The sequence below is a fragment of the Octopus bimaculoides genome, chromosome 18 (genome assembly GCF_001194135.2).
Source record: "Octopus bimaculoides isolate UCB-OBI-ISO-001 chromosome 18, ASM119413v2, whole genome shotgun sequence".
NCBI classification, from domain to species: domain Eukaryota; kingdom Metazoa; phylum Mollusca; class Cephalopoda; order Octopoda; family Octopodidae; genus Octopus; species Octopus bimaculoides.
The window spans coordinates 35,212,031-35,226,869 of NC_068998.1; the positions used below are offsets into that span (position 1 = coordinate 35,212,031).

Below are 14,839 nucleotides of genomic sequence, written 5' to 3' on the forward strand. Positions count from 1 at the left end.
ATTACAGTAAATATTTTTACTAATGTCAGCATGGAATACTTTCAGCTAAATGAGGATATATATGTATATCCATATCAGGCTTGCATCCAGTTTCTATTTACCAATTTCACTGACAAAGCATTGGTCAATCTTAGAGGAAGGCTACAGAAGTGGTCATTTGTCCAAAATGCCTTGCCATGAAACTGAAAGTGATATCAAGTGGTTGTGAGTGGAGATTCTTAGCCACACTGTTACACCCACTCCAGTGCAAATGAAAATAGTAGAACATGAAGTGTTGACCTCTCTGCTATAATTTTTTTTTTTTCCCAGTAGTCTATTGATCAGCTGCTTATGTAACCCAATAGTTTTGTCTATCTAGTTTTATATCTGGCCACCAAATCGCAGAATTTTATAACAGCAGTGACAGTAGGATCTTCTGATAGTTTGCATTGATGGCCAAATTCAATTTCCCTTGTTGGTATGGGCAGGAGAAATGCTGGATTCTCATTCATGTCATCTTTATACCCTAATACCATTGTATCATGAAACTGTCGTGGTCTCTCATTCTCACAGATAAATTGTCTCAGTTTTGTATGAATTTTTTTTATATATATTTCTTTTTATACATGCTGGTTTGAATTTCAGCACTCACCTTAAAAATTTAGTCTTCTCACATTTTAAGTAATCAGTAGAGTAATAGAATATCTGCATTTCATTCTAGCCCTTTGAGAACAACCCATTAGATAGAGTTTACTTCATTTTTATTTCATTTTCACTTGCAGTTTAAATCTATTCAAGTGTATGTACATATGCACATGCATACACACACACACACACACACACACACACACACACACACACACATATTTTCAAATGTATATTGAATTTTGTAATTGAAATATCTTGTAATTCTCTTGCAGAAGATGCATATCGGATAAGTTTGGCTGAAGCTAAAAAGCTGTTACCAAAAATACCTTGTCAACCCATTGGTTATGGTGATGCTCAAGTATTATTATCGTAAGTAACAGCCCTCCCTCTCTCTTCTCTCTCTCTCTCTCTCTCTCTCTCCCCTCTGCCTTTTAATTTTCCCTTCTCTCCTCTCTCTCCCTTTTCCCTTTTTCACTTCGCCTTCTCTCTCTCACTTTTTCTCCTCCCCCTCTCTCTCTCCTAAACCTTTAAGAAAACCATTATCACAGCATATAATGGCATAGACACCAAAACAACGGACCAAGACGCTCTCTTAAAGATAGACAATTGTGTCAACTGCCTCACCACATGTCCTCCATATACGTCCTTCTTATATCACACTTTAACTCTACGAACCTAAATTCCTTTCCAGTCCTAAATACAAGCTAATCAACCCTTCTAAGAGCAAGGCAGGCATTGTAGTAAATGTTTTCTTGACGCTGTCAACTCCAATATCTCAAGAGCTACAGCATAAATCCAATGGAAGCGCAGCATCCTTCTCTGGTTCTGCAGCATTGAGAATAAATAGTCTTTAAGTTCAAACAGTTTGGTATCATAGATTTCTACCTTTCAGTATTGAAATCCGTACTCTTAAAGGTCTTAGATTATGGTAGAAAATTCACCAGAATTAGTGACCTCAATATCAGAACCATTATAAACCCTAGGAAGTCACTGCTGTTTCACAATGATTTCTATAGGGATTTCTGCTGGGTAGAAAAAGGATGTACGGATGTATCTATCAAGAGCTATGATGGGAACGAAGACATTTATTTCCTCAGGTTATTTGTCCTGAATATCCTGATCAAAACATAGACAAACCTACAGTTCTCTTCTATACAGGGATGATGGTTTTTTGAAATTTCAAACCATTTAAGAGACCATACCATGGATACATTCAGTGAAAATCTTAAAAACTATCAACAAATTCACCTTCATTATAACTGTTACCACCAACTTAGCAGTTTAATTTCATGGAAGCCCATCAAGAAAACTCTTTATATTTACTAGCACCACCCCGTTGGCTATAATTAGAAATTTAGTCACAGGTATCAGCAGAAGATTCTTGACTTTGCTAGCTCACAGAAAGATTTTTATTAGGACTGCACCCCATTTAAACAAGGCAACAAAGCACTAATAAGGATTGGCTTTACTTATAAGTTAGTGTGCGTTGAGTATCCCTAAACCAAAAGAGTGTTAGAACTATTTTCCCTCATGTAGCTTGAGCTTCCTGACTCTTCTTATAAAGTATTTTCCAAGAACCCATATACAAGGGAGTGCTGAAAAGTTCCTGGTTTTGGGTTAAAGAAAATACAGGAGGAGGAGTTAATTATGATTTTATGCAACATATTCCTCTCTCAAATTCACACACTTATTGCAGCAGCCTTTCAATTTTTTTTAAGCCATGTCAAATAACTCAGAAGGTTGGGCCTCCAGCCAGGGCTTTCACGATACCCTTAAAGCCAGAAACTTTTCAGCACCCTTCCAATATATATCACAAACTGTTTAATTCTCATAACATCAAAATTTACACTCATGCTTAGATAATATTGTATGCAACAACAGTGCACCCACACTGTCTTCACCCTACACCCCAGCATGTAACCACCAAACTCTTACCAGCTGCCAGTTAGGTGGATCCTGCCTAAAAGATTGTGGTCTGTAGATCAATTCTCATGTCATTTGATGGCATCATGAAACATTACACAAATATGACAGCCAATGACTTTAAAGGTAAATACATACAACATATGCACTCCATTGGGGGTAGTACCAAAGAAAACTCAGTCCCCCATTGTCTTCCTTGATCTGGAGACTGTTGCTATCAAAACAACTTCCCAACATCATATGAAACATCCATGATAGCACTACTTCTCTGTACTCATGTGTTTGTGGAAAAAAATTGAAATACCTAAATGTTACTGGGATTTCTATTTATGCAGTTACATTTAGATGTTTTCAATTTTTTTATGGATGCAATTAGCTAAAGCTCTTTTTTTTTTATAAGTTACAACTTATTAGTACAATACATAGCCTTGTGTTTGCACAAATGGCATTTATGCTTTTCATCCTCATAGTTTTACTGTGCCTAAAATATCCAAATCAAGTTTAAAGTATAAAATCTTAGATTTGAGGTTTCATAAGTATTTTGACAGTGATGTTGAGTGCTTTAGTTTGGATAATCCTAAAGCAATGCTTGTGTAATAAATACCTGATTTTTAAAAAGTTGAAGGTAGTTTCTATATATTGCCTAATTCCATTATGGGTAATATCATTACATCAATATGCAATATTTCTTTTGAGACAGTATTCATTATGGGGCCTTAGACTGGTAGTTTTATAATTGTATCTATTTTTAGTATCTTTCAAGCTAATTTGAATATCAGTAGGTGATATTTGACACTATATGGCCGCAATAGATAAGATAATTTCATCGATACCAGATATGGTAGGTGTTATCAAACCTCCTTTTATATTATATTTCTATTAACATTATATGTACTGTTCTTGTAATTAATTAGTTTGTTCTGGGATTGTGTGATATTATTCAATAGACGAATTCCACCAGCATCTCTCTCTAACATCTTAAACATGATTTTTTAAATCATTATCATAGTGTCCATTAATATTATATTCCATAATATTTTATAAGTGTTTGTTATTAGTTTTATCATTAATACCTCTAACTCTATTTAATATTATGAACCAGGCTATAATACTCATGAGAAAATGTGTCATGTGAACAAGATAATGTATTTTGCTAGAATATTTTTCCTTTAATTTTTCATAGCTGGAATCATGTACTTATGTCTGGCTCTTATTTCATTTTATTGCTTACTATTTAATACCTCTATGCTTATTTCCATAATAGTTGTAAAATGAATTTTATGTTATATATTAGGTTGTAAGTACTTTTCTTAGCAGATATATATATATATGTGTGTGTGTATGTATGTGTGTGCATGTAAATGTATGTGTATAGATACACACACACCTTCAAGAGCTAATACTTCTTTTGATTCTGAAACTGCAATGCATCTATGTATATAGCTATACAGATATACTGGGTGTCGTAGTTTCATGCTGCTTTCTTTATATTTCGTTTTTATTCATCTTTCTGTTATTAATCCTTTTTGTATAAATATTCTTCAGTGTCATATTTCCTGACAGTTTGTTTATTTTAAATATTTATGTTTTGATGAAGTGGCAAATATTAACAACTAAAACAACTGTGTTTGTTTGTGTGTGTGTGTGTGTACATTTATATAATGCATATATACATTTATATACTTATCGCTTATTCTGGGTTTTTAAAAATTCTTTTACTGGTTTCAGCTAGGGGGGCGGGACCATGCTGGAGCACCCCCTTTCAGTGTTTTGGGGGTTTCCTTTCTGTATTGTTTTTGGTGAAGAAGTGAGTTGGATGAAGCTGCTCTTCCTTGTGCCTCCTCTCACAATGTGGATCCATCTGAGATTTCAGATAGAAATTTGTCCAGGTGCTTTTTGAATGTTTCCACACCTACACCTGGAAGATCTCGTAGGTTCCTTTTCAGGATGTTAAACAGTTGTGGTCCCGTGAAACCCAAGCTGTTGCAATACTGGGTTCTTATTTGAGATGGAGACGATGGTAACTTTGGTATTATGCAATGCCATCCAGTTCGGTGGTTGGTATAGCTTTTAATTCCAAAGTTGGGAGCCAGACCTTCCAGGGTCTTCCATATGTATACCACTACATAACTCTCTTGCCTTCTCTCCGGCGAGTAGAACTTCAGTTCTTGTAGCCTCTCCCAGTAGCTCATCTATTACACCGAGTCAATCTTCTTTCTGTAGCAGTGCTGGATGTGTGTGTGTGAGTGTTTGCATATAAGACAAAAAGAAAAAATACTCATTTTTTTAAATCAAAATATGCTACCAGTTTCACTTGTGTTTAAGCAAATTTAGTCATGTTGTAAGAGAAGGGAAAATGTATTGAAATAAAATTAATCTCAGTTGCATTGTGTTGATTTGAAAATACATACTTGGAATACTTAGTACTCTTACCACTCTACTCTTTATTACACATCCATCTCATCACTATATTTCATGCCTCTGTCACTTGTTCTTCTTACTCTATGCTAAGCAAGCAGAGATATGCAATTGTGAGATCCCTTTAGTCACTCATGTTCAGCACATCTGGTAAAGTGGGTGGAGTTAAGAAGGATATCCGCCCATAGAAGCAAAGCCAAAATTGAAATGCAAATGAATGAATTTCTCAGCCAAGCTCATTGAGCAGTATCCCCAAACACATGCTGACTCTGATTATGCCAAACCATCCAACCCATGCCAGCATGAAAAGTGTACATAAAACGATGATGCTTTACTAACACAGATATTAATATTTTTTAAAAATACATACATATGTGTATGTGGTGGGGGTGTAGTAAGTAGTTTGGCTCCCAACCACATGGTTCCGGGTTCAGTTCCACTGTGTGACACCTTGGGCAAGTATCTTATACTATAGCTTCAGGCCAACTAAAGCTTGGTGAGTGGATTTGGTAGGCAGAAAATGAAAGAAGCCTACTGTTTATGTATGTGTTTGTTTGTGTTTATGTCTTTGTGCCTGTGTTTGTCCGCCATCACCACTTAATAGTCATTCTTGGTTTATTTACATCTCTGTAAATTAGTGGTTCAGCAAAAGAGTCTAATAAAATTAGTACCTGGCTTTAAAGCAGAATAAGTATTGGGTTGACTTGTTCAGCTAAAATCCTTCAAGGCAGTGCTCCAGCATGGCTTCTGTCTAATGGCTGAAATAAGTAAAAGGATAAATATATATATATATGTGTGTGTGTGTGTGTGTGTGTGTTTGTGTGTGTGTGTATATACATATATATTTATATATATATATATATATATATATATATATTTATATACATTACCTTTTTAGTCAAGGTATCAATCAACTGCACCTCCAGCTATTCATAGCAGATCCTTTCAAAATAAATTTAGAACATGTTGTTTGATAAACAAAATGCAATTTATACCTTCAAAAACTTATTAAAGAATTTCCTTAAGTTGAGTGATTTTAGTAAATATCTGCCCTGTGAATTTCCTTGAAATTCATTAAATGCTATAAAAGCATTGAAATCTTCCTTTGTCCTTGCTCAGCTTAGAGCAATGTAAGTTTGACCATGACTTAACATAGGCTCTGATAAATATATTTTCACATTACTGAACAACTTTGTGATTTCTTCACAGTTATTATGTAGGCAGGTAACATTGGGAATTAGCATTTCTTTAACATGAACAGTAGCATTATTTCACTGGGAACCAGATCTATTCTTTGCATGAAAACTAAATCTCTTTTGTGACTCTCATTAAGTATTCTTGCAAGACGGAAATGATCATGCAGGTCTCACAGTATCAACCTTATAGTATCAATGAGTCCCTTTTAGGAATTTCAATTGTGCAGCAATATGATAATAGAGCCAGTTTTCAAGGACAAAAACTATAGAAGTATTTATGGAAAAACTGTTGGAAAATTGATTTTGTTAAGACTCTCGTAATCATTTTTCTGCCTTTGCAGTCAGGGATTAAATATTTTCTTGTAGTTCTATAGCTTCTGTGAAAGGAGCTTCTGCATTATTATCATGCACTTGTTTAGGAGGTACACGCACAATGTAACAACATCTCAGTCCATTTTATTCTCTATTTTTTCTTCTGTTTCATTCAGAGCTGTTTACACACTACTTGCTTAACCCTTTAGCATTTAAACCCACCATATCTGGTCAGAATATAAAGCCTGTTTTATATTCAAACTGGCCAGATCTAACTTTTCACACCTACCCTACAACGTCATTCAAAAATAAACTATCACATCATTGAAATTGCAAAACTATGAGATAATGCATGATTAATTCAAAAGAATCTGAATAAATAAGCATTACATTTGACAAAGTAATCTGAATATTAAAGGGTTAAGTACTTGTTTATAGAGGCATTGGTTAGGTTATCTTGAAATTCTTCAAATTTTCAAGCAGTCTACTTGGTTCATTCAGAATGCGTATTACAGAAGCTAGTTAAGAACTTTTGTTAACTTTGTTTGTTAACTTTGAGGTAGCATTTGTGCTGAACTGGTTTCATCTGGGCATACCCTTCATCCAGTGTCCTTCATTCGAAGCTTTCTGATGTTTATTGCTGCCTGAAAAGTTTCATAGGTAATACCGTTAATAACCATGAGTGTTCAAAACTTTATTCTCTTTTTATATGCAGTAGTTGCAACACATTCTTGCTCCTTTCTTTCTACTTCAGCCAAAATTTCACATATTGCTGTGAAATCATCAGCTCTAAATTTTGCATCATTTCTAACATACTGCTTATTGGTTCTAATGGTAATGTGTTACACTAGCCTCCGCAGAACCCACTATAGCTGTATGTAAATCCTTGGTTCTTTGTCAGTGGGGTACGTATTAGATGTTCTATGATAAAATTGTCCAAAGCAGAATTTTTCCTGGTCAAGAGCCACTATGTGTTGTCATTCAGACAAAAGAGTATGATGAGTTAAAAGAACAAATGCTGTTCTGAAAGTTGCTATACAAGGGGCAGCAGAAAAGTTCATAGCCCCTCCCCCTTCCATGCCACACACTTCCAGTGCTTAGATCCCATTAATGAAGCAGCTTTTATCCTGTTGGTAAAAAGAATCATCAACAGCAGACATGATGTCATCATCACTGTGATACTAGTTCCCAGCCAAGTGTTTTTTTTTTCATTTTGGAGAACAGAGGATAATCAGATGGGGCCAAATCAGAAGTATTGGGAGGCTGATCAACCAGTTCAAAGCCACAGTCATTCACAGCAGCCATTGAAAGCAAGGACTTGTATGCTGGAGTATTGTCCTGATGAAACAAGAAGTTTTCATCAGTTTTCCTGAGTGTTTGGTCTTGTTAGCCTTTCGTAACTGCCTTAGTTAGTTGGCATAGAACTCTCCATTGACAGTGTGGTCTTTTTGAAGATAGTCAATAAACACAATGCCTTCTGCAGTCCAAACAAATGAGGCCATCACCTTCCTTGCAGATGAAATAACCTTGGTCTTCTTTGGGACAGGTGAAGAGGAATGTTTCCACTCCATGGATTATCTCTTTGTCTCTGGCTCAAAGAGATGAACTCAATATTCATCCTGAGTTTGGAAGCATTCAAGGAACCAGCTGGATCTGCCTCAGATAGTGTCAGATTTTCCCGTAATGTGCTCAGCCTGGTGTGCTTTTGATGAGGTGTTAGGAAACTTGGCACCCACTGAGCAGAGACCTTTGTCATGCCAAGTTCATTGTGCTGAATATTCTCAACTCTCTCATAGGATATGCTAATATAACATAGGCTATTTGATTTATAGTCAATCACTTGTCATCCATCACCATGTGATGAACATGATCAATGTTTTCCTTGGTTGTAGCAGTTGCAAGATGTCTAGATCTTGGGTCATCTTCAAGACTTTCTGTTCCCTTCCTAAATTCAGTTGTCCACTTATGCACTGTTGATAAAGCTGGAGTGTCATCCCCTAATGCAGGAACCATATGGCCATGAATGTCCTTGGGGGCTAAACTCTTTTCTGCAGATACTTTATAACACCACAATGCCAAATTTTGTTGATTTTCAAGAGAAGTCACTACTATTTACTTAAGTCTTCTTTGAACAGTCAGATGTCAGTATAACTGGAAAAAAACAATGCAGTATTTATGAGTTGAAATTAATGCATGCAAAATTTAACAGTTCTAGCACCACTCCTTCATAGTTGGCCTTTGAACTTTTGAGTCCACCCTCATATTTGGAGTTTGTGTTGGTACTCTGTTGGTTTTCTCCTGGATGGTAGTCTTAGATTTTTGTTTATGAAAGAAGCTGTTAAACTGTCCATTACTTGATCTCTTGTCTTTGAAGTTCAATAAACTGCAGAATAAGCAGATATCATTCATTTTGCCACAGTTATGTTGCTGAATTTCAGTTTCATTAACATGTTAAGTTGTCTACTTTAAGAGATATGGATCCTGTTCTTAATTGTTTCATGATTTTGATGTTATTTTTTACAGCAGGATACAGCATCATCATTGTCTTTTCTTAATGCAGTTGTCTGTCTTGCTTTCATTTTTCTTCAGTCTCTCTCTCTCAACAAAACTTGTCTTCCTTTTGCAATCATTTCTCTATTTTTCTCCTTCTATTTTCTAAAGTGATAAGTGTCCTGTTTTTTTTTCCCTTTTTATTGCAAATCTCTTTCTATTTTTCCTTTTTCATCCATTGCTTCTGGCACCAAATTTCCTCTTATAGGTTTCCAGTAACCTCTCCTTGTAATACACTAAGTCTTTTCCCACATGTACTTAGACATTGGTTTTTCCCCACTGATCTCACAATCTCATACTTATTTTAAACTTTCCTGTCATGAAGACTATTTCTGTAGTTATAGCAGATGCTGTCTTATTCAAGTTTTACCATTCACTTTGCCTTCCCTTTGTTCCTTACTTTCCTTATGTTTTTTTGCCATTTTCATGTTTCATTAAACAGATATTTGAAAGACTTTGCATAGACTATATACTAACAATATTTATGTTGTTTGCTCTTTCCTCACTTCACACCTGCCACTCTTACAATTATGCCATCTCTTATTCCAATTCATTTTTGATTCCTTTCTCTCTCATTCAGTTTCTGTTTAAAGGTGTATGTGTACACATATATACATAAATGCGTGTGCATGTGTATGTTTAAAGTATGTGTACAGCCAGCTGTTACTTGCTTGACAGCTTGAACCATGCTTTCATTTATTGTTTTACATACGTATGTAGCCCTGAACAGATATAGGCTTCCTGTCAGCTTGCTCACCATTCACCTGATGGAACATCCTAGTTGTGACAGCTAGAGACATGAAATGAAGTGCCTTGCTCAAGGGCACAGTTTTCTACATGGTAAGAGGATTGACCCTATAACCTTATGACCAGAAGCTGGACAACTTAGCCTCTAGACTGTATGCCTTCATATATCTCTGTTTATACTTATATGTTTGTGTTTGTGTGTATCTGTGAATATATGTGCTTGAGTGTGTGTGTGTATACATTTACGTGTGTGTGTTTGTGTGTACATTAGTTTATTTTGGAAGAATGAAAGAGGAGTGTTCAAAACCTTTAGATTGTGTGGGGGTTTTATTTTGAAACTGAAACTTTGTCTCATGACTAGAGTTTTATACCATTGCATGTTTTCCCCTGAAGAATCACCATGGTGTCAAACTCAAGTCATAAGATGAACTCTTAGTTTTGGTTTCAATAAAAAACACAATGTATATGTATATATATTTACAAGGTGGTATCAAAAAGTTCCTGAACTAGTTCTCTAGTATGCCAACAGCTGGCAGCACATGGTTGCATGCACAGTAACAACTAGCAGTGACTTTTCATGAGGCAGTGTGTTGAGTGACAACACTGTTTTCTTCACAAGTTCTGAAATTTATTTTTGTGATTACATGTATAATGTAGTCTGTGGTTTTTGCCATGGACAAGAAGTTGCAGCAAAGTGCCAGCATAAAATTTTGTGTTGAACTTGAGAAGTCTGCTACACAGACATTGAACATACTTCAGCAAGCTTACAGTGATGAGGCAATGTGTCGTATGCAATGTTTCAAGTGGCATATATACATGTAGATTTTCTGTAGGTTAAATCTGGTAATGCGAGGGTTCTGTTTGAGTTTACTTGATATGTATAGACCGTGTATTTGATGTAGCAATTTTGGATGAAGTTTGATGGAGTTTGATATGATATGTTTTGTTAATCTGTAGTATTATTGACAAGCATATGCTCAACGAATTGGCATGTCTAGCTACTCACTCCTTAACAATTGATCTATAACGTTCTCCCCCATTCACTAGTTTTATCTACCATTCTTTTTTTCTCTGAATAATGTCCATATCTTAACTATCATAACACCATCAATGTACTACTGTGTATTATATTGGCACAAGCAAAGATGTGTTGAATATGTTTATTTTTGTATATATGTGGTAATGATGGTTTCTACGGAATGCTTACATCCGATAAAAACACACACTTCTGAGTTTGTCATAGGTTAGCCTACATGTTGTTAAATGACTTCCTTTTGAAGTTCTCCCTGAGGATGTTCCTAATTCACTGGTTTCGAATATGGAATTTTATTTCTGAAATTAAGAATTAGGTATGGAAACAGCTGTAGGTGGAAATTCTATGTATGAATTTGAATGTCTTTAAATAAAAACATCTGTACGTAAATTTTTATCAATTTTCTTCATTTTTTTGTTTTAAAAGGTGTGTGTGTATGTGAGAGAGAGAGAGAGAGAGAGAGAAAGAGAGAGAGTCTATAGATTGCTTTTCTTTCAGTATCTGATATAATTTCTGCTTTTACTGTTTATTTTCATTTCTTGTGTTATGTATTTGGAGCCAAAGCAATTGCAGTTTTGTATAATATTACAGACATTACTACTTCAGATGAACATATTGTATTTATGTTGTTGAAGTATTTTAAATGTAGAAATATACAGACTGTCAAAACCAACAATGTATATGGTTGATATTCAGTAAACATTGCATATAAAACAAAATCAAAGGAAATATAATAATAATAATAATAATAATAATAATAATAATAATAATAATAATAATCTACTTAAAAAGAGCCATGGTTCAGTCCCTAGCAGAGATAGAATTACTGAACAGAGACTTGATGAAGCAAATTGAAATGAAAGGATATCAAGACCTTGGTGTACAAGAGTTCAACAAGGTAATAAAAAAGGAAATGAAAGAGCAACTGACGATGGAGTATTTCGGAAGCCTGAGGTTGGTGATGTACTAAAAATTGACTGGATGGAATAAAATTCAAGCAGTTAATACATGGGTGATAGCATCACTTCAGTATGGAGCAGAAATTATAAAATGGTAAAAGAGAGAACTGAAGAAAATGGATAGTACATGGAGACTTCCACCCTAAGAGTGACACTGATAGGCTGTACTTTCCAGAAGAAAGGGTGGGAGAAGTTTGATCAGTTGCCTGGATTGTATCAAAGCAGAGGAAAACAGCTAAGAGTGGTAAAAAAAAATGCCATGGAGCTACTGTTGAAATACAGGAAGAAGATAGATACAGAGGACCAGTAGCTATAGATGAGGGGGAGTGACCTGAAGATAGAGACAGAAACACTCGTATTCACAGCATGGAGCATGGACATTAAATGATAATTTGGAGCTTAGGAGAAAGTGTGTCGGTGTGGGTAAGGAGTTTGCTTCTCAACCATGTGGCTTCAAGTTCAGTCCCACTGTGTGGCACCTTGAGCAAGTATCTTCAACCAGTGCTTTGTGAGGGGATTTGCTAGACAGGAACAAGCATTAGGGACCAACTATATTATGTGCAAAATGGACAACACTAACGATAACAACAAATGCAGAATGTGTAGTGAGAGAGGTGAAACAGTATGGCACATCATTAGTGGATGCCCAAAATTGGCACAACGCGAATACAAAAGATGTCATGATGGTTCTAGGTAAATTCCACCTTTGTAAATTACACCACAGAAAATTCCACCTGGTAAATTTCGCCATAGGTAAATTCCACTATAGTATATTCCACCATGGTAAATTCCACCCTTGGACAGATGTATTCGAATTTCAATTATTATTGTTTCTTTTCTTTTGTGGTCAGATATTGTAATATTGGGTTTATTGTTCTCTATATGGTTTAGTGTTATTACAGAGCTATCTACTAAAAATCATAACCTTTTCACTTCTTGTTACCTTTTCTATTTGCCTGTTTCTTATTTTCTGGGTTTTCTTTATATGTTATATTGCTGTAGTAGGTTCGCAAAGATTATCTTGGTTATCTCATCGTGTCTCTCTTTATATTTCGTGTGTGCTATTTTCCCACATTGTATTGCCATATGTTCGATATTTCCTTTGATTTTTACAATATCTGCATGCCTTTTTTCTTCCATAATAGTTGTTTCTGTCTTGTAAATACTGTATAATATTTTGATCTCCCATTGAGTATTTGTTTTATAAATTTCAATGAGTATCTTTTTGATACTGCTTCCTCAATCAGGTGTTTAAAGTATACATCATGTATTTCTTTGTTTGATTGTTCATTAATTATTTTTTCTCCCTCGTATTTTTTGTATTCATTGACATTATTGATATTATTTTTATGCATTCTTTTTTATTTCCATAATATTGTAACCCATATAATAATAATGATGATGATAATAATAATAATAATTTCACCTATGGTGAAATTTACCATGGTGGAATATACCGTGGTGGAATTTACCTATGGCGAAATTTACCTGGTGGAATTTTCCATGGTGGAATTTACCGCAGTGGAATTTTCTGGTCACCACCATGACAATGTGGCATGAATGATCTATTGGGAGCTCTGTGGAAATTATGGCCTACAAAGAGCAAAGACGTGGTATAAGCAAACTCCAGAAGGAATCACCAAAAATGTGAATTGCAAAATCCTGTGGGATGCAATGATCCAGTGTGATCACCCAACCAGACATTGGAAACTGGACATTGTTGTGGTAAATAAAAAAGAAAGAACATGTATGATAATTGACATAGCATGCCCCGGTAACAACAGGATCAATGTGAAAGAAGAAGATGAAATACACAACTATGACAATTTAAAGTGGGAAATTTGAAGCTAGTGGTCAATGAAAAGGGTAGACGTGATACCAATAGTAATTGGTGCACTTGGAAGAATTAGCACTCAACTAACAACATGGCTGAAAAAGATTGGTGCAAGTGAGAATCCCTACAAAAATCATCATTGCTTGGAACTGCAAGAATTTTTCACAGGGGTCTTGAAGCATGACCAGTAAACAAGTATCACCCTAGTCTGCTGGCTGTAGATAGCTGACACTTTCATACCCAGCAAAATAAGCTGTGAATTTTCATATAATAATAATAATAATAAAACGACTTAATTGGAGAGCGAGTGATATGGGTCCCTGTAGTTTTTTTCAAACAACCACCACTGCTAATCAGCATCAACAGTATTCCACCTATGTTTATTTTCTTCTAGGATGTATGAGCATATATATTATTAACTTTAGTTTAGTTAAAATATGTTTGTGATATATTTTAACTTCTGCATGTAAATTCGCTGCAGTTACCATGGAGAAAAAATTTCTCTCTCTTTTCGTAAAAGGTGTAAAATCACCATATCTGCCCAGTGATTGCTCCTAGCAGATTCCCAGACACATTTCTGGATTTTTAACCTTCTTCAATTGGAAATACTGAACAGAGGTAACCCTAAACCGATTCCAAGTTGTAACTTAACCGTAAAACAGTGAACTTCAGTGACCAAGTTTCACTCATGCCCTACCTGATTGGAATAAAAATAGCAGCATCAGCTGCTAACTAACTGAATGTTTGTTTATTCCTCATCACTGCATGGTGCTGAGGCTGCTGTTTTTATTCTGACCAGGCAGTCCATGAGCACAACTCAGTCACTGATGTTAATTGTTTTTACATAAAGCTTGTTTTGAATCTACTCAGGGTCATCTCTCTTCAGCATTTCCCATTGAGGAAGGCAAAAGAGTCAGAAATGCATCTGGGATCAGCTAGTGGGAGGTTCTGGACAGATGTGGTATTTTTAATATGTTCAAATATTACACCGAAAAGGATGCAACAGCTCGTGTTGCTTCCCTTGTACAGGTATTTTGTGTCGTCTGCAACTGCTTGTCATCTCATGCTAATTTCAAGAAGAACAATCTGATGGAAAATAATTAATATATTTTCAATTTCTTTTCTATAATTTTTAAGGGATGCATTGTTTCCCTTGCTTCCATGGACCACATGCCTATGATATTGATATATATACATGTGTGTGTGTGTGTGTCTGTATATATGTGTGTGTACATATATA

The 14,839-nt window shown here is 35.3% G+C and overlaps 1 protein-coding gene across 1 annotated transcript in view; it reads left to right on the forward strand.

Annotated features, from left to right (window-relative positions):
- LOC106867954 (N-acetylated-alpha-linked acidic dipeptidase 2) overlaps positions 1 to 14,839 on the forward strand; it is a 336,237-nt gene that overhangs the window by 237,439 nt on the left and 83,959 nt on the right. Inside the window, exon 10 of the mRNA XM_052974261.1 lies at positions 900 to 996. Within this exon, the coding sequence (XP_052830221.1) occupies positions 900 to 996 (97 nt within the window). The remainder of the gene's footprint in view (positions 1 to 899; positions 997 to 14,839) is intronic.